General features: G+C 38.7%; 2 protein-coding genes across 2 annotated transcripts in view; one reads left to right on the top strand and one right to left on the bottom strand.

The window, feature by feature from the left end:
• Positions 1-1,397: 1,397 nt before the first annotated feature.
• RBP4 (retinol binding protein 4) lies at positions 1,398-8,467 on the top strand. Its single transcript, XM_015811281.1, has 5 exons — positions 1,398-1,544; positions 4,075-4,211; positions 4,622-4,728; positions 6,878-7,090; positions 8,454-8,467. Exons 1-5 carry the CDS (start codon positions 1,410-1,412, stop codon positions 8,465-8,467), a joined length of 606 nt encoding a protein of 201 aa, XP_015666767.1. The 5' UTR covers positions 1,398-1,409.
• Positions 8,468-10,289: 1,822 nt separating this feature from the next.
• FFAR4 (free fatty acid receptor 4) overlaps positions 10,290-18,931 on the bottom strand; it is a 12,308-nt gene continuing 3,666 nt past the window's right edge. Inside the window, exons 2-3 of the mRNA XM_015811297.1 lie at positions 14,783-14,911; positions 10,290-10,959 (exon numbers count right to left, since the gene is read on the bottom strand). Coding sequence (XP_015666783.1) covers positions 10,552-10,959; positions 14,783-14,911 — 537 coding nt within the window. The 3' untranslated portion in view covers positions 10,290-10,551. The remainder of the gene's footprint in view (positions 10,960-14,782; positions 14,912-18,931) is intronic.

Here is an 18,931-nt window from a genome sequence, read left to right as displayed (position 1 = left end):
AGTCCCGGGCATTTGCAAAAGCTGCCCGGGACCAGACTGAGTGGCGCCGGCCTTGCGCGCATGCGCAAGGCGGGAAAAGACTGCCTTGTGATTGGTTGGAATTGCCCGGGGATCAGAAGGTATAAATAGAGGCCTGCGTGCCTCTGCTCGGGTTGTTCGTAGATTGGAAGCAGAGAATAAAGACTTGTTAGAAATGCTTAGTCTTAAGCGCCATTATTCTCCGGACTTAACACAGCTCATCCCCAGGAAGACCACCTTCTGCTCTGTCTCACATTCACATATAAGACACCTATTCTCCCTTTAAAAAAAGATAACTAGGCCTGCCCATGCGGGGAAACCAATCCAATCACCATACTGTAGCAAAATATATTGTCATACAATGGATATTGGGTCTTCTTTCCTACCACAATTCCATTAAAAAAATCCTTTAACATTCAGAAAGGCCCGAAGGATCAATGACAACACTGAATGAATGAGAATCCTTTTTGCCAGTGATATCATGAAGTGTTTCTAACCATGCCCAAATGAGCATGAAAACAAGAACAGTTCTCAGAGACACTTGCAGCCATCAAGCCCTCTTCTGAACCATAACCAGAGCTTGCTGGGTGAATCTTGCTTTCTTGGCTTGGCTTTTACTCAAATGGTGTTACATAAACCGGAGAGACCCCTGTTGTTCTAGAATCCAAAGAAGAGTATGTGTGGCTAGGGATCAAAGATCATTGCTGTCATTGCTGTTTGCTTCCCCAGCCTCCTGCTGCAGAGTTATGCAAGATCTTTGTTAGGAGAGCTTGGCCAGCAGCTGGAATTAATCTAACTGCCTGGTCTCTGCTTGCTTCCCCCTCCCAATACGGCTGCATGGGAGGGGGTTTAAGCAAAGAACTGCTTCAACAACCTCACCCAAGGTTATAAAGCTCCTGTCCTCTTCCTGTTTGCTTTAGAACTTAGCTGCTGGGTCTGCATTTCTCTTCCACAGACAAGTAACTACATTAATTATTGGAGCCTCTTTCTCTGGTGATTATGATATACAGAAGATGACCTCAAAAGGTCCCAATACTACCCTGATTCAGAAAGATCCTTTTATAAGAATTCTAGTACTCTATTTAGGGGGGCTTCATAAGATTTATCCAGGGCTTTTTTTGTCATAGAACTCCCAGAATGGAGTTCCGGCACCTTTTTGGGATGGAACCTTGTAGGGTAGGCAAGGCGGGTTGCATGACGTGTGTGAGTTCCGGCACCTTTTTTTTTTTTTTTTTTTTTTTTACAAAAAAAGCACTGGATTTATCATTTCATCTGCCATATGACTAAAAGAGTCTGTTCTTTATCTTTCCTTCAGGTTATTCTGCACAGTCTTCCTTTTCTTCCGCATTATGATTGGTATTTGGTTTTTGTTGCAGGGACAAAGGAGCAAGATGTCTTGCAGGAATCCAAGTCTTGCCTTGTTGATGCTAGTGGGGTTCTTGGCATTATTGGATAGCAGATGTCAAGCTCAGCGGGACTGCCAAGTGAGCAACTTCACAGTACAGGAAAACTTTGATAAATATCGAGTAAGTATCCTGCCCTCATCTTTTCCTTCTTTAGATATTCTAGTTTGCTCCCCTACAGCCCATCCCTGCTTTTTTTTTTGCTGCTCCCACTTTCCAAAATTTTCCCCAGTTACATGAAAGAATCTTAGTTGCCTGTACAGTAAGCCTGATAGGATATGACTAGTCTAGAGAAAAGAAAGATTAGAGGTGACATGATAGCAGTATTCCAGTATTTGAAGGGCTGCCCCAAAGAAGAGAGGGTCATCTTATTTTTCAAAGCACTAGAGGGCAGGACAAGAAACAATGGATGGAAACTAATCAAAGAGGGAAGCAACCTGGAATTAAGGAGAAGCTTTCTAATAATAAGACCAATTAACCAACTTGCCTTCAGAAATTGTGGGTGCTTCATCACTGGAAATTTTTAAGAAGAGACTGAACATTCACTTACTTGTCTGAAATGGTATAGGGTCTCCTGCTTGAGCAGGGATTTGGACTAGAAGACCTCCAAGGTCCCTTCCAGCTCTATTCTGAATTAAACTGAATTAAATGGTCCCTTCCAAGTAACCATCATTCTTATTGCTTTCAGTTTCTTCTCTAAAATCTACCTTGTCACCTTAATTTCCTGCCCTACACCAAGACTGAGAAACCCATGGGATTCTGAATGTTGCTGAACTATACTTTTGTGCAGTCTGAAACCATTTAGAGGGACATAGAATCTCTATCCTCAAATTCATAACCATACCTAAATATAACTCTACTGCTTCTTGGGTTGCCAAATGTAAAAAAACAGTAAAATCCTTTAGGCAGGTGGTGTAATCTTCTACGTCATGTGTTCTACTGCTACTAAATGGATAAGAGTATTAACATTGCATGAAGCTAATTCATGGTTATCTCTCTTTGAAACAGAGAAAGGCAGTTAGTTGTGTTCATTGCTCAGCAAACTGTTCAACTCTTCCATTTATTTTCAGAAATAAATTTTAAATGGTGTCACTCTCTTAGAGAAATCGCATTTGTGAATTGTGTTACATGTGGTTTACATTTCAAGTAACAACAGTAACTTGATTTTACCGGAATTTCCTTCTTGGACAGCCTATGTATGTAGATATTTCACCTGTATGTAAACTCCAAGTGAGTCATCTTCTATTATAAAGGCTAGATCCCAAGTTTCTTATTGACAGACTGAGACAAGGGGATGAGAATTGGCACCACTTCATCATCCAAATTATTCATGTGTTAATCCTAGAAGGCTCAGTTATCTAACCCAGTTTATCTCTGCTTTATCCGTGTTAGAGATGACAGGAAAAAGAAAAGCTTTCTAGATCACTTCCAATGGATAGCAATTATTTTTCATACTAATCTTAATTTTGGCTTGACTTCAACGATATAGTTTTTACTCTTACATTTTGTAATGGGCCTTTTCAGTGCTGTAAGCTGCCTTAAGCATTGTATAAAGGTGTGGGATGCAATCTAACAAATCAGTAAAAATAAAATAGAGAGACAAGTTACTTTATATGCAGAAGAGCACATTTCATGAAATATAAGGCACAGATCTTTAGGACTCTGAAAGGCAACAGTCATCAAATATTTTAGACTTCCTTTTCTAAGATTGCAGAGAATACTTCAACTTTGATTTTTCTGGGAAAAACAAATCTGACATTGTATGTTTTTTACTAGCAGGCAACTTTCCCTATCACTTTTCCTGGCGTAGTAAGGAAATCAAAATTAGATATGTAAGGAAAAGGTATGGCTATGTCGGATCTAGTGTTTTCCTTTACTATTGGCTCATAATCAGTGGATAATCTGCGTCATCCCTGGAATGGTATATATTTATACCTTACCACTGGTTTCATAATAATGTAGGAACTATCTGGTAAATAAAACAAAGGTTAATTATTAAGTTTTGCAGAGTTATTGTATGTGGTTCACCCCTCTTTCAAAGGAATAAAATAGAATAGAATAGAATAGAATAGAATAGAATAGAATTCTTTATTGGCCAACTGTGATAGACACACAAGGAATTTGTCTCTGGTGCATAACCTCTCAGTGTACATACAACAACTGATATGGCTTATTTAATAGATCATGGTTACAATCATTAATCACAAGATACAACAACAAGTGATAAATCATAGATAGGAGAAGGTAGTAGGAAAAAAGAGAAGATGTGAAGATGAGAAAGATGTGAAGATGAGAAGGATAATATCAATACAGGCCTACTACATGGGTAATCTTTAGGCCTATAATCAGAAGTCTCAAAATATGGCTTGCAAGTGGCACTCACCAACTTAATCTGGAATTTTATTTTAAGCAAAATTAGCTGAGAATCAAGGTTTGTTTAGTTTCGCTCAAAATGTTTTGGGGTTTCTTGAAATATTGAAGTTCATCCTTGCATAACGTGTTTGGAATTTCATTTTTTGTTACAAATGTTAATGACAGATGAACACTGCTGCAGTTGAAACTTTCTTCATTGGCATTTCATTTCCTCACATTTGTATTGCATTTCCTCATATAGACAGATCTGCTAAGGACTTTTTTCCCCTCTTTTTGGCAGTATGCTGGCACCTGGTATGCCATAGCCAAGAAAGACCCTAAAGGACTGTTTCTTCAGGATAATGTGGTGGCCAACTTTTTTGTGGATGAGAATGATAAAATGACTGCCACTGCCAGAGGCCGAGTTGAGCTCTTCCGGTGAGTCTTGAGATCAAGCTTCCTTCACAGAAGGTCCAGTCGTATCATTAGGGAGGATCAGGTTGCTCTCTTAGCTACCTTGGGACATCAAACGGGTAGGTTTTAGAATGTTTTACTACTGCAATAAGGAAGGACAAGGCAGGGGACAATCCAGTGGTGATGGTGGAGTTAGTTTCTGTCTTATGCCAAAAATCATGTTTGGCCTTGATTATTAAATACTTTGACTTGTGTTGGTAGGTGCAACACAAGAACTAAAATGGTTATTACTCAAGTTAGAAAATGATGTGATCCAGCCTATTATAGTTTTTGCCTCTCTTCCACCTGCTTACCTTCCTTTATTCCTTGCTGGTAAGCACAAGTAGCTACAGATTTACAAATATGACCTTATATCCATCTCTCCTTCTTTTCAGTAGTTGGAATATGTGTGCTGATATGATTGGCACCTTCACCGAGACAGAGAACCCTGCCAAGTTTAAAATGAAATATTGGGGTGTGGCCTCATATCTCCAGAAAGGAAGTGAGTATACCAGGAAGAAAGCTTGCTACTCAGAGCCCTTGCTACCTTGGACTGCTCAAAGTGCAAAATTCAATACATCTGGAAAGTGCCAGGTTGGGGTGGGGGGAAGTTATGATCTAGTCTCCTTTACTTTGTGAAGAGATGTTGGTCAAATCTATAAATATTAAATACAGTAGATGAAAGCAGAAGAAAATCTCCTACACCTGGCCACTGAAGCTCCAGCTACATTTAAGGAAGTTGTTCAGAATAGACTGACATATCATTTGAATGATTTTGTTACTTAAGTTGCTGAAAATCTGGTTTTAGCAATCCCTTGAAGTCTTCAGAAAAGGCAGATAGAATTGTCTGTTTTTTTCAGGGTTTTTTTGTGTGTGGCTAGAACAGACTAACTCCAGAAATCATCAGATATTACTGGCTATTTGTCTCCAGTTTTTTTTTCATCTCCACCTTCAACAGATATTTAACCTTTGGTCTGCCACGAAATCACAACATTCTGCTTCCTAAAAGCTCTGGAGTCCAAAGGCTGGTGTCCTTGTCTGGTCATGTTAAACACTGAATTTGGCGCATCTCCTGCTTTGTATCTTATCAAAAGCTGGCTCCAGTCTTTTAGAAAGGAAGCTGTTAGAAGTTCTTTCCCCTCCTAAAGTTATTTGATAACTTGAAAGATAATGTGCTCCTAGTGTTGATTCCTATGTAAATTTCAGGACTTTTATCACTTAAGCCTGTCCATTCCATGGATGTTAAACCTTTGGCTTCTTCAGCACCAAAACACCATTAGCAACTTTTCTGAAAACCATTCTCCCTGTTGTGTTCACCAGTTTGACTTGCCATTTGCCTCTGAAATAATGTTTTAAAATCTAATTTCTATTCATAATTTTTCTACATACAGCATTAACATGTATGTGAGCAACTAAATTGCCTGTGTATTTAAACATTTCAGAACCAGTTTTGAATAATTAGCATTTTCTAATACCAAAATAAATCTCCTATCTGATAAAGTTCATTATCTGAACAGCAATGCTTTTTACATTATTAAGCAGATGTCTACAAAATAAGTTTTGCTCAAGAAGAAAGATTGTGTGAAATAGCTTTTTAAAGTGAGTGACAGTGGATCAATATGTGATGATGAACTAATGGGCTTGGTGGAATAAAAAATGCAGGTAATCCTTGTCTTACAACTATTTGTTTAGTGACCATTCAAAGTTACAACAGCACTGAAAAAAGTGATTTGCAACCAGTCCTCTCACTTACAAATATCATAGAATCCCCACAATTACGTGATCAAAATTTGGGAGCTTGGCAACCACCATGAATATACAACACTTACAGCATCTTGGGGTCTTGTGAAACGTTATTAGTTTGGACTTAACAACTGCAGTGATTCACTTAACAATCCTGGCCAAAAAGGTCATAAAATCAGGCATGATTCAATAACCACCTTGCTTAGCATCATAAATTCTGGACCCAATTGTCATATATGTTGAGGTCTACATATTGTTGTGAGTCCGTGCCAGTCTGTGGACCTGGCAGCTGAATCTGGGGAATCAGAGGAGGAGGAGGAGGGACCTAGAGAGCCATCAGAGTCGGAGGAAGGCTCTGATGAGCTCCAGGACTTACAATCTGATGAAGAGCCTGGCCCCTCCAATCATGCTCAGGCTGAGACTCAGCTGTGCGGGGAAGCTGAGTCAGATTCTGAGGACTCACAGCTGGAAGATATCATAGATGCTTGCAAATGCAAGAGCAGGACAGAGGGAGGCAATGGGGCGACTCCAAGGGAGGAGGAGAAGGCATTGAGAAGCCTTGGGGCTGCATAATAAAAAGGGAAGATGTGGGCGGTGCTGGTTGCTGAAGGCAACCATTTGCAAAGGAATCAAGTTTCATGGAATCCTGTTTTGTTTGCCTTGCTTGTGAACAATTCTCCGTTTGAATCGTGTTCTGTTTGCCTTGGACAATTCTCCATTTGCATCGTATTTTGTTTGCCTTTGCTTTTGGGACATTTTGTAGGTCTGTACCTAATTAATAAAAGGGGTTTGTTTTTTCTGCATTTCCAGCCTACTTGTTAAAAGAGGGGTTTGTCCTTGTGAGTTAACAAGGACTCACATAGGCTGGGAAAGAACACATACTGAGTTTTCACTATGCTTTATCCTAGATGATGATCACTGGGTTATGGCCACGGATTACGATACATATGCTCTACACTACTCCTGCCGTAATATTACTGAAGATGGAACTTGTGATGATAGCTACTCGTTTTTGTTTTCCCGGACTCCAGATGGGCTAGCACCTGAAGCACAAAAAATGGTCAGGCAAAAGCAGGTGGAACTCTGCCTAGACAAGCAATACAGGCGTATTGTACATGATGGTAAGGAATATTTTATTAGAATTTACAGGAAATCTGGCTAAGGACAGGATAGAGTAAGAACAAGAAAAGTGCTCATTCTAATGTGGTTAGAATTCTTAGTGGCACACAGATGCCACAATCATCTTAAGATCCTTGATAAAAACAGGGCCTGTCTTCCAGACAGATTATGGAAGAAAATAGCACTATGAGTGAAAGATGGAGAATACATTACATTATGTATCTCCTTTAATGGGCAAAAATTAAGTTCCTAATATATTTGTCTAGATCAGTGTTTCTCAACATCACCCAACCTTTGAGTTGCATGGACTTCAACTCTCAGAATTCACCAGGCAACATCTTAAAGTTGTGAGTTTGAGAAATACTGGTCTGGATCATCATATGCCTTAAGACTAGCTTTCACCAATCTGATATGTTAGGGCTATTACTCTTAGAATTTCTAACCACTACGACCTTACGGCTGGGAAATTTGTAAGTCCAACACATCTGTTGCATCTGCTTCAAGTTATATTCATGGCAAACCCTAATATATAAAGTTTAAGAGGTGCATCTGATGAAATGATCAGATTTGAGGAGTAGATCATACTAGAAACAAACTTATAAACCTACTTATCCATCCTGAATGCCATTGTTTCATACAAGGTTCCAGTTGCTGTGATCTCAAGTCTACCTAGGCCAAAATCTCAGGGGACCAGGGAGACGGAATTGGAAGGCAAATTGGGCACGAGAAGACTCATGAAAGGGATTAAACAAAACTTGGCCATGAGTTAAACACCAGGTGTTTTTTAATAAATGATGGAATTGAAAAAAGTAGGCCTAGAGGGATTTCTGCTATTCCATATTAATTCAATATTTACCAGTTTTCTCAAATATGATTTACATGCTTTCCTCTACAGTCCTTTTGCAAATAGAGGCAATCTGGCTTGTTAATTTAAATTTGGATTATTCTCCCTTTTTGTTAGGAAATCTCTTCCTGCAGTTCTGCAACCCACAGAATATCTGTTTTTCCATCTTGAAATTCATGTCTTTTCCCCACTTCCTTAGTTCAGTTAACAGTATAGCAGCTGTCATTATAGTATATTCACACAATATCACCCATCCTGAAAAAAGCTTTAACATATTACACATGGACAGTTTGTCTATACCAGTATTTCTCAGACTTGTCAATTTTAAGATGTATGTATTATTCTTTGAGTCATCAAGAGTGAAATTAAACAGACACTCACACTCTAGTAATTTAGCAGGCTGGTTTGTACCCATCTGCCAGCTGGGTATACTATACCATATTAAATCAAACCAGTTCCCTTTATTTTGTAATGCATTCTGGGAATTTTAGTAGATTTTTTTTTCTATTTTTCTTTCTTAGGATTCTGCGACTAAAGACAACATACTCTATGGAAAGCAGGAAAGCATATTCTCAATAGTTAAAAGATTTTAAAATGTAGTTTTGAGAGACGTCCTTCATTTCATTTCAATTCATTCATGGATTCATTTGGATTTTAAGTATACTGAATTACATCATTTATCCTTTCACTAGTTAATAAACTAAAATCAGTGCAATAGCACCATGATTGTGTTGTGAATGTGTATTTATGCATTTGGGGTATAGAACTAGTATGTTGTATTTGCAGTGATTAAAAATTATAAATCTAAATTTTCAGAGCTAATTATGTGTTGTGTCCTTTCTCATTCTACAAATGATCCACAAATATTACTGTGCTGGCAGAATTTCATCTCATGGGCAGGGAAAGTATACCCTCATCTTAACCAACTGCACTACTTTTCTTGAGGAAGGAGAAGCTGAAACATAAAAGTATTATTGCAATTTGTGCACATGTTGCATCTTTTCACAAGATACGTGTACATTTTTCTTGAAGGTATGCTATTGAGTATTTTATATTTTTCATACATTTTATGTGAACATGATTTGTCAGGGTCCTTTGATCTACAATAGGAACAGGAGAAGCTCCCTCACACTGAGTCAGATGCTAGACCAGCATCTTCAAACTTGGCCCTTTTATGACTTATGGACTTCAACTCCCAGAATTCCTCAGCCAGCATGCCTGGCTGAGGAATTCTGGGCGTTGAAGTCCACAAATCATACAAGGGCCAAGTTTGAAGACCCCTGTGCTAGACCAAAGAAATCTTCAGAAGCCATTGGTTTTTACATTTTTTTACACTGCCTTTATGATTATTATTTTAATATAAAGAACTTAAGGTGATGAGTGTACAAAATACTCTTTGCTCCTCCTATGTTCCCCACAAGAACCAGCTTTCTTAGATTCCTGTGACTAACAGAGATCTGCCAAATCTAGGGCTCAGATTCAGCCATAAAGACCAAGAGAATTTGCTTTTAAACTGGGAATTTCAGTTGAATATTCATAAGAATCAAATCTATCTGTTTATGATTCTAAGAATGAGGATACTAGCTAAATACACATATATAATTTTAAGTTAGGGATAATTAATCTGTTCTTTCTACTGGTGCAGGTTTTCACAGCCAGTGTCAAGCAAGTGATGAGATTTGGGACTGAATGGCCACGGTCTATGTTTCTGGTGTCTTGACATTTCACTGGTGGCTGTGGCTGGCATCTTCAGAGGCAGAGTGAGAGATTTTGTTGTGTACTTTGCAGCAGCTCACAGAAAACTAAAGACAGAACACCGCCTGGGCAATTGTGTTTGAAGCTTGTAAACTGATCTCTGATTGGTCCATGTCACAGGAATCTAAGAAAGCTGGTTCTTGATTGATTTATCTTCTAGATAGACTTCTCAATAGTTCATTTTAAAGAAACTCCAAGAGAACTGGTTCTTGATTGGCCTGTCTTTGAGCCAGCCTGCTATTGGTCTACAAAATAGACCAATAAAAAGTCCCTTTGAAGAAAGAATCAATCAGCAGCCTGGCTCAAAGGCAGAGCAATCAGGAATTGAGTCTTTCATTCTCAATAGCCATCAGTTAAAATAAGTCTGTGATCAGAAATGTTGAATGTGACTTCCTAGAATAATGTTTCTCAACCTTGACAACTTGTGTGGACTTCAACTGGGGAATTCTAGGAGTTGTAATCCATGCAACCTAAAGTGTCAAGGTTGAGAAACCCCATTCCAAAGGAAAATTGGCATGTTAAAAGTGGTATGGTCCAACTTAAGTGGTGAAATCTCCCAGTAGCTAGGCATTTATTCTTGCTCTTATGAAATCAACAGTCTGTGTGAACCTGTTGTTAGGTCATGGATATATGCAAGGAGATCCTGAAGAAATCATCATTTTAATTAGATTAGGATGGTATAATATGGAGATCCTCCCAGTTAAATTGTTTTAATGCAAGTTTATTGCTATCAGGTTTATTCATCCATGTTTCTTACCAAGGTAAACAAAACCAAAGCAGTCTCTACGAATTGATTGTTTTCTCAACTATTTACTTCAGTTCTTAAAAACTGTTGACCTTCTTCTTATGAGGAATACCACACAATTATCTGGTGATAACAGATACTGTGAAATGTTTTCCATTTTGTTGCTTCAGGAAAGTGTCCGTTGTAGTCTCTTTTTTCTCAAGAAGATTTTGGCAACAGAAAAAGATTTGCCTCCAACCATGTTTAAATTGGACTATATTGTATAAAACCGGGTTGACGATTGAATTGGAAAATGTAAATGCCATTATCCAGAAGAAAACAAAGGATGCAATGTTCACATCTGGTTTGAACTTCTGTACTAAAATGAGGAGAATGGTGATGATGATGGGGCTCCACATGACAAAGAAGGAAATCATCAGGAGAAACAGAGTCCGAAATAATTTGAAATCTTGCTGGGAAATGCGAATGTGATGCCTCTCCGAGTAGGCCAGGCCCACCTGCAGGCGTTTCCTTGAGGCCTTGGCAATCTGCAATTGAAACATAGAATATCTTTTCAGGCATTCCACAGTGGAAAGTTAAGCCTTGAGAATTATCTTTCTTCTCTTTGAGAAGGTTTCAAAAATTTCATGCTTAGGATTTCTTAATCTTTTAAAAAATTATATTTTTCTGCAAACTCACAGAACTTTGTGAGGTGAGCCCAAGATGACAAAAAAGGGAAAGGTGAGAATTGGCCCAAGATAAGGCCACACCTGGAATACTGCATCACCCCATTACAAAAAAGATGTTGAGACTTTGGAAAAAAAAAGTACAAAGAAGAGCAACTAAGATGATTAAAGGCCTGGAGACTAAAACATATGAAGAACGGTTGCAGGAACTGGGTATGACTAGTCTAGAGAAAAGAAGGACTAGGGGCGACATGATAGCAGTATTCCAGTATTTGAGGGGCTGCCACAAAGAAGAGGGGGTCATCTTATTTTCCAAAGCACCAGAAGGCAAGATAAGAAACAATGGATGGAAACTAACCCAGGAGAGAAGCAACTTAGAACTAAGGAGAAATTTCCTGACAGTTAGAACAATTAATCAGTGAAACAACTTGCCTCCAGAAGTTGTGGGTGCTCCATTACTGGAGGTTTTTAAGAAGAAATTGGACAACCATTTGTCTGAAATGGTATAGGGTTTCCTGCCTGAGAGGGGGTTAGACTAGAAGACCTCCAAGATCCCTTCCAGCTCTATTCTGATTGAAAGTATGGAAGCTGACTGGACCAGCATCTGAAGTAAATGTTATTTCACTAGAGTTGATGGGAAAGGAGCTTCTCTCATGCTAAGCGCAGTAGATCATTTAAGAGCAGCTAGAGCAGCAAAACTGCAACTGAGAAAATGCTGTTGAGGCATCAAAGAGTAAATAGATGGGGTGGGGTCCTGCCATGTGGTCTCTCAACTTCTGCTGCCTGGTGATCAATCTCACCATTTCTGTTTCTTGTTACCCTGAAGTTCAAATTATTGTGGCTGAGGAATCTTGAAGGAATGTAGAACAGCAAAGAATTCATGTTCATACTACTGCAGCCATGGCAATAATGTAGCATTAAATAGGTATTATCATACCTATTAAACTTATATCAACATAGTATTATAGTTCTCAAAGTCATTCCGCACAGGGGACTTTAGACCCAGTCTCTGATATTAACAAAGTCAATATGAAGGAATTGAGACATACTATGCTGTACTGGTATCAACAAAAAGATTTAGCTTTATACTAAATAAATGTGAGACTCTGATAGAGCTACCATATCTGGGCTGCAAACACTGAAGTGACCATAGCTGACAGCAAATTGTTAGTTTTTTTGCATCACTGTGCCATTTAGTGACTGTCTGGATTTCTGCCAATCAGATATGAGAGTCCTATCAAAGAAGTCCATTCCTTAACAGCAGGGGTGTCAAACTGCCGGCCTGCAGGCCGGTTTCATCATACCGGAGCTGCGCCCACCCCATTGCCGGCAATGGCAAAAAAGCTCCGAGACGTCGCGCGACGTCATGTGACATCGCGTGTTTGACATGTCTGCTTAACAGGTAAGTCCTCAACTTACAAGTGTGGTGGTGCAGTGGTTAGAATGCAGTATTGCAGGCAATCTCTGCCCACAGCCTGGAGTTCAGTTCTCACGAGCTCAAGGTTGACTCAGCCTTCCATCCTTCCAAGGTCGGTAAAATGAGGACCCAGATTGTTGGGGGCAATATACTGACATTGTGAACTGCCCAGAGAGGGCTGTGAAGCATTATGAAGTGGTATATAAGTCTAAGAGCTATTGCTATTGCTACAGCAAAAATTGGGGCCAGAATGTTTGTTACTAAGCAAGACGGTTGTTAAATGAGTTGCATCTGATTTTATGACCATTGTTGCCAAAGTTAGGCAAATCACCGCAGTTGTTAACTGAATCATGCTGCCATTAAGTAAATCTGGCTTCCCCCGTTGACGTTGCTTGTCAGAAACCTGCTGGGAAGTTCACAAACAGCAGTCACATGACCCCAGGATGCTGCAAGTGCCCAAATGGTGATCATGTGACTGTGGGGTGCTGCAACAGTCATATGTGCGAGGAATAGTAGCAAGTCACATTTTTCACTGATGTTGTAACTTTGAATGACTGTTAAATGGAAGGCTGTAAGTTGTGGACTACCTGTATGATGATGCAATGCTAGCTTCTGGTCATAATTTTTTCCTTTAGAGACAATAAGAAAACTTCCATTCTAAGCAGGCAGGGCGTGAAGTTCCCAGCATCTGAAGAATGTTTACACTGCATAGGAAAACATTTGCTATGACAGAAAAGGGAAAAGAAGTTCCTTCTCAATGCTACAATCACTAAAGATGCTGTACATTCTAAGTCAGAAAGCTGTGATGTTCCATGAATTGCTGAACTATAGTTCCAGCAAATCCAGCCAGGATGGTGTCTCATTTGGCTACTCCTTTATTTGGACAAAAAACCCAAATCCTAAAGACATGTTTAAATGGTTCACTTTAAAAAAAAAATCCACTTGGAGCATTCAGTTACAACAGCCTTTTTTAAGCTGCCACCTCACAGACATGTTGGAGCATCAACATTTCTAAACTGGGTGTAAGAGGTCAGGCATATAGCAACGATTAATTCAGCTGCACTGATTACCAGCCTGCTTTGGACTTAATTTAATATTATGACCTTTAAAGGCCAAATGTTGGCCACCAGATCTGGGATTTCAGAAATCAGTAACTGATAGCAGAGAGCAACTGCTTTTCTACTGCGCTGGTCTATGAATGTATTAAAATTTGATTTAAGTGTTTTCTATATCACTTTGCTGCCATCTACCAGCTGTCTGATTTCTGCAACCCAGATCTGGCTTGGAATCAAACTATGGATTAAAAGATTTCCTGCTTACTCATAAATCTACCTAGCTTACAAACACAGATTGAGCAGCTTCGTTTCAATTTCACTTCCTACATAGCAATTCTGTTATCGCCCCAAACACATCTAACTCCTGCTCTCTCTGCTTTCAGGTAGAAACTGAACACTTACCTTTTCCCAGATTTAGCTGATATTTTCTCCCATTCTGATAGATTTTTATATTTATAAGCTCATGCATTGAGCTTTTTTTACATTATAGTTTTAAATGTATGCTGTATTTTGAGTTCCATTGCAATAAGCTTGTTAGATTGAATAAATATTGTAACTCCCATTTATCACTTTGGAATTGGCTACCTTGAGATGTGGAGTTGGGTACCAGCTTGGCTGGCTTCAGAAAAAGAGTTGTGATGATTCACCAAGTCAGGAGGATCAAAGGTTATTAGCCCCAATGTCAACATGACTATCTCTGAAGGCCACCTGCTGGGTGACCAACATACCTCCTTGTGCAGTTGGTTGGCCACTGTGAGAACAGACTGCTAGACTTATATCCTGACAGTCAGAACAAAAAATCAGTGGAACTACTTGTCTCCAGAAGTTGTGGATGCTCCAACACTGGAAGTTTTTAAGAAGAGATTGGACAACCATTTGTCTGAAATAGTATAGGGTTTCTGCCTGAGCAGGGGGTTGGACTACAAGATCTCCAAGTTCCCTTCCAACTCTATTATTAGATATAGATAGGGCAGGGGTCTGATTCAGCAGGGCAATGCTTATGTTCTTAGGTTTTAACAATAAAAGACTGAGATTATTAAGAATATTAAAAAGTCAGTTGTGTGTTGCTTATTGCATTATCAACTTCCTTTGGTATGTTCTTGTGGTCTGCTAAAATGAAAATCCATTTGAAATACCACTGCTTGAGTTTTAACAGTGGGCAACTCTTAGCATTGTATTCTTTTTTAAAAAAAAGCAAAACCATGAAAAATACCTGTAAAATCTTTGAGTAACTAATTACAATGATCAGTCCTGGTATTAGGAAGATCACAGTGACAAAGGACACATCCCAAGCGATTTCTCCTGTAATGCTCGGCCAAACCAAGGTGCAGATATACACTTCCTGTAAGCAAAGAACAAAACCTCCGTAAGCACTTCATTGGATTTCAACATAACCTTTCAGAAAAATTCATCCCACTCTTCCGCATGATGTAATTACTCACCAAACATAAGCTACGAAATAGCTAACAATTACATTATTTGTTATGGTAAATAATGGTATGTGTCCAAATAAAGGTGTATCAACTCTGAGGATTTGAAAAGCAAAAATCAAACCAAAGTATCACATCAGTGCAACTGAATAGCTTGGCAAACATTGGAAGTTATGACCTCAATCTTTCTACATTAATAACAGCTGCAGATTATAAGTGAAAGATTATACATATTCTTCTCTGATGATTATTGTTTCCTGTTTCTTCTTGTGGTCTACACCAGGGATCCTCAACCTTGGCAACTTTAAGACTTGTGAACTTCAACTCGCAGAATTCCTCAGCCAGCTTTGCACAAGTCTTAAAGTTGTCAAGATAGGGAAGCCTGCTTCTTTATGCAAGAACACCAAATCTTCAAAGAAACAAGGCTACTATATCTGGCAGTAAAAATCTAGACGACCACTTGATGGCTGCAAAGAGAAACAGAAAACTCTAACCCAAAGATGCCTTTTCAAGAGGCAACTGGACTTTCTTGGGTTTTTTTTTAAGACGTTTCACTTCTCATGCAAGAAGCTTCTTTAGCTCTGACTGGATGGTGGGGAATGGAAGGATTTATACACCTTGCAGACAGCTGGTCATTTGCATTCGTTGCATCCAAGTCATTGAGGTCATTTGGAAGTTTATCTGTGTCCTCAAGGTCACCTGAGTGGTGCAAATTGGGTTGGAGCCTTCTTGGAACTGTTGAAAGGACTGTGTTATAGACTGGAGTTAGATGATGTCGTATCCCTCCCTCAACAGAACATCAACAGAGGGGGGATACGACATCATCTATCTCCAGTCTACAACACAGTCCTTTCAACAGTTCCAAGAAGGCTCCATACCCATTTACACTACTCAGGTGATCCTGAGGACACAGATAAAAGTCCAGGTGGCCTCAGTGACTCTCTAAAAAAATGTAAATGACCAGCTGTTTGCAAGGAGTATAAATCCTTCCATTCTCCACCATGCAGTCACAGCTGAAGAAGCTTCTTGGATGAGAAGTAAAACGTCTTCAAAGAAAAACAAGAAAGTCCAGTTGCCTCCTGAAAAAGCATCTTTGGGACAACTATGACCTGGATGACTGAGAATCTCCATAGACAGAAAGCTCTAGCGCTTTGTTGCCATCAAGTGATTTCTCACCTGGTTTCTGCATGCTAGATATGATATAAGAGGCAGGAATGTTGCTCAAGCATGGGAAAGCAAAGACTTTTATAACCTCTAATTATAAATTCATCATAATGCTTATATTTCTGCATATTTCTCTCTATGCCATATTTTCTTATAATTGCCAAAGTTTAAAACATGAGAGAGAGGGATTTTTTTTAAAAAGAAAAAGTGCAGTTAAAGTACTGATGAACTACAACTCCCAGCAATCCCAGCTACCTAAGCTAACAATGAAGAGCTGTAGGATTTGTGATTCAGTAACATCTGTAGGAACCTTGGCAGTGGCAGCATTCATGGGCAATGTCACCCAACATTTCAGAGAAACCCATTTCAAGATCAACAAGTTGACTATAGGTCTATGAAACCCACTTCTATTGGACTGGTTCCTCCACCCATGTAAACTAGTCCTCAACTGTTCTGTTCCCTGCAAAAATATAGGTGAGCCCTAGAAGTCAGCAAAGAGACACAGAAAACCCTAAAGGTTTGGACTCTGCTGCCATCTCTTGGTCATCTAGAATCAGCTCTGATCCAATAGCCCCACTTTTATTAAGCTTGATCCCTATCTACCTTTTATGTGACAGTGTACTATAAGACACTTTATCATATTTTGTCCTTTTTCCTCTCTATGTTTTTGGAGAATTTAACTAGCATAAGTGGCTTGGAATCACAAACATTTTCAATTTTAATCCAACATAAAATCAAGAAATGGACCTGAAAAATTAGAATTGCTTTTATTTTTTATCATGTCTAAAAATGTAGGAACTATAGGGGTACATATATTCTATAAAACAGAAATTAAAAATAGCTTCACTCTACTTATTTTATTTAATGGTTAAGAAAACTCATTCTGTTCTTCCTACTGCATGTAAAAGTTCTTTACTGTCAAATAAAATTGGCTAAGTACAACATAAAAGTATTTTGCCTCTTTTATTTTGCCAATAAAATAACCACAACAACAGGAATATTGGTCACCAAAGGAGAAACAAAATGATGTCAACTTTTGGCATCTATTAGTGGACAGGTATAAAGCAGATATACTAAAATCAATTGATCAAATTAGTTAGGAATGTCAATTTGTTTGCTCTAAACATGATGAAATCTGGATTCTCCCACGCACCCCATACACAGAGCAAGAAGCTCTTGCAGGGAAAATTCTTTATTCCTTAATATAAAATCGGTCCCTCTCTACATCTTGGGGTATTTTTGCGTATAGAAATATCTAAAGGTCCTTACATTTTTATTTTGTTTCAAAAAACTTAATTTTTCAAATTCTACCCCTCTCAGTATCTAGCTGAGGCAGCCATCTTTGAATGTCTGGAGTTGACATTTTATGTGTTTTAAAGGAAGAACAGTGTGTCTGGGAAGACTATTTGCTTCTGATCATCATTAAACCTATATACACAGCTGGGTGAGAGATGTCACATTAAGCTAATCAGGACTGGACCTAGATAGATCCTGAATGGAGACCACCAAGAAATTGCAGAACTGCGGGCTGTAAACTAAGCCCAGGTCCATAAGCAACGCCTAGGAAAGAAATGGCAAATCATGTCGATGCTGTTGCCAGGAAAACTGTGCAATGGTGTTCTTGAAGTCAACAGAAGTCAAGCTCAACTCAAGGGCCATTTTATTTGAAGCCTGTTTAACAACCCAGCTGATGGGAGCTCCAGCAACTTAAAACCGTGAGAGGCTGAAGAATGTCCACCTCAATCCTGCTTTTCTTGAGGAAATGCTTATCCATTTCCACCCGTTTAATGCCTCAATTATCAAGTCAAAGAAAGATTTCTTTCTTCTTGGTCTTTGTTTGCTCACTCACTGCAAGATAATCAAGATACCTTGCATAACTTAAAATCCCTAAATCAAAGCCTACGCAATCTCTTTGATACGCCTACACTATGTATTCTTAGGACTGTAAAGTACTCAGTGAACCTGGTAATAGGCAGCTAACGTTAGTCGTACTTTGGGGTGAACAAAGTTGAGCTCTCCAATTTGAAATGCCACATTTTATTTTACTTTTTTGTCCAATATGTAATATTGTGCATGGATCTGAACAAGAAATAGACAGAAGGGATCTGTTCACTGTGGATGAATCTCCCCAACTGTCACACTTCTTTCTGTCATGGAGCTTTCCTTCATTTACTATAATTGCTGGAAGATCATTAATCCCATTATGCTATTGAAGGCATTTATGATTTGAATCATTCTTTAACTGCTCTCCAGCCAACATATCAAAGCAGATTATGATCGGAACAATAAAATGCAATAAGCATAAACAAACAAAAAATGTAACACAGCAGCTGATAAACGGTTTGGTATTGCGTGCTGTGGGCAAATAGTTTTGTCATGTGAAATCTTTTTAATCAATTCCAAAAATGAAAGCAAAGACAACCTCAGATGACTTTCCTGACAATTCATAATCACAGTATCTCATCTTTACAAACTTTTCAAGGTATTTAAAATTAATAATCTCACCAATTCTTCCAAACAAATAGAGTTGAGTATGGAACTAAGCAATTGGCCTTGTTTTATAGCAGGATCTGAATGTAGAATAGATTACAATCTTGGTCTCTATGCTACAGGACTTCTAATATATTTCAGGGGAACCACAACTGAAATAAATATACAATGGACAGATAAATAGACAGATAGATGATAGACAGAAATAGATAGATAGATAGATAGATAGATAGATAGATAGATAGATAGATAGATAGATAGATAGATAGATAGATAGA

Source organism: Protobothrops mucrosquamatus, unplaced genomic scaffold, assembly GCF_001527695.2.
Source record: "Protobothrops mucrosquamatus isolate PMUCROS unplaced genomic scaffold, P.Mucros_1.0 scaffold36, whole genome shotgun sequence".
In the NCBI taxonomy this organism is placed as follows: Eukaryota; Metazoa; Chordata; class Lepidosauria; order Squamata; family Viperidae; genus Protobothrops; species Protobothrops mucrosquamatus.
Note: the sequence above shows the minus strand (reverse complement) of the source record. Positions and strands in the feature narration are given on the sequence as shown.

Excerpts from the sequence above, each read along its gene's own strand:
- RBP4 (XM_015811281.1), top strand. The coding sequence starts at position 1,410 with ATGTCTTGCAGGAATCCAAGTCTTGCCTTGTTGATGCTAGTGGGGTTC. Across the intron at positions 1,545-4,074 it reads AAAACTTTGATAAATATCGA|TATGCTGGCACCTGGTATGC; the intron begins GTAAGTATCCTG and ends TCTTTTTGGCAG. Across the intron at positions 4,212-4,621 it reads GGCCGAGTTGAGCTCTTCCG|TAGTTGGAATATGTGTGCTG; the intron begins GTGAGTCTTGAG and ends CCTTCTTTTCAG.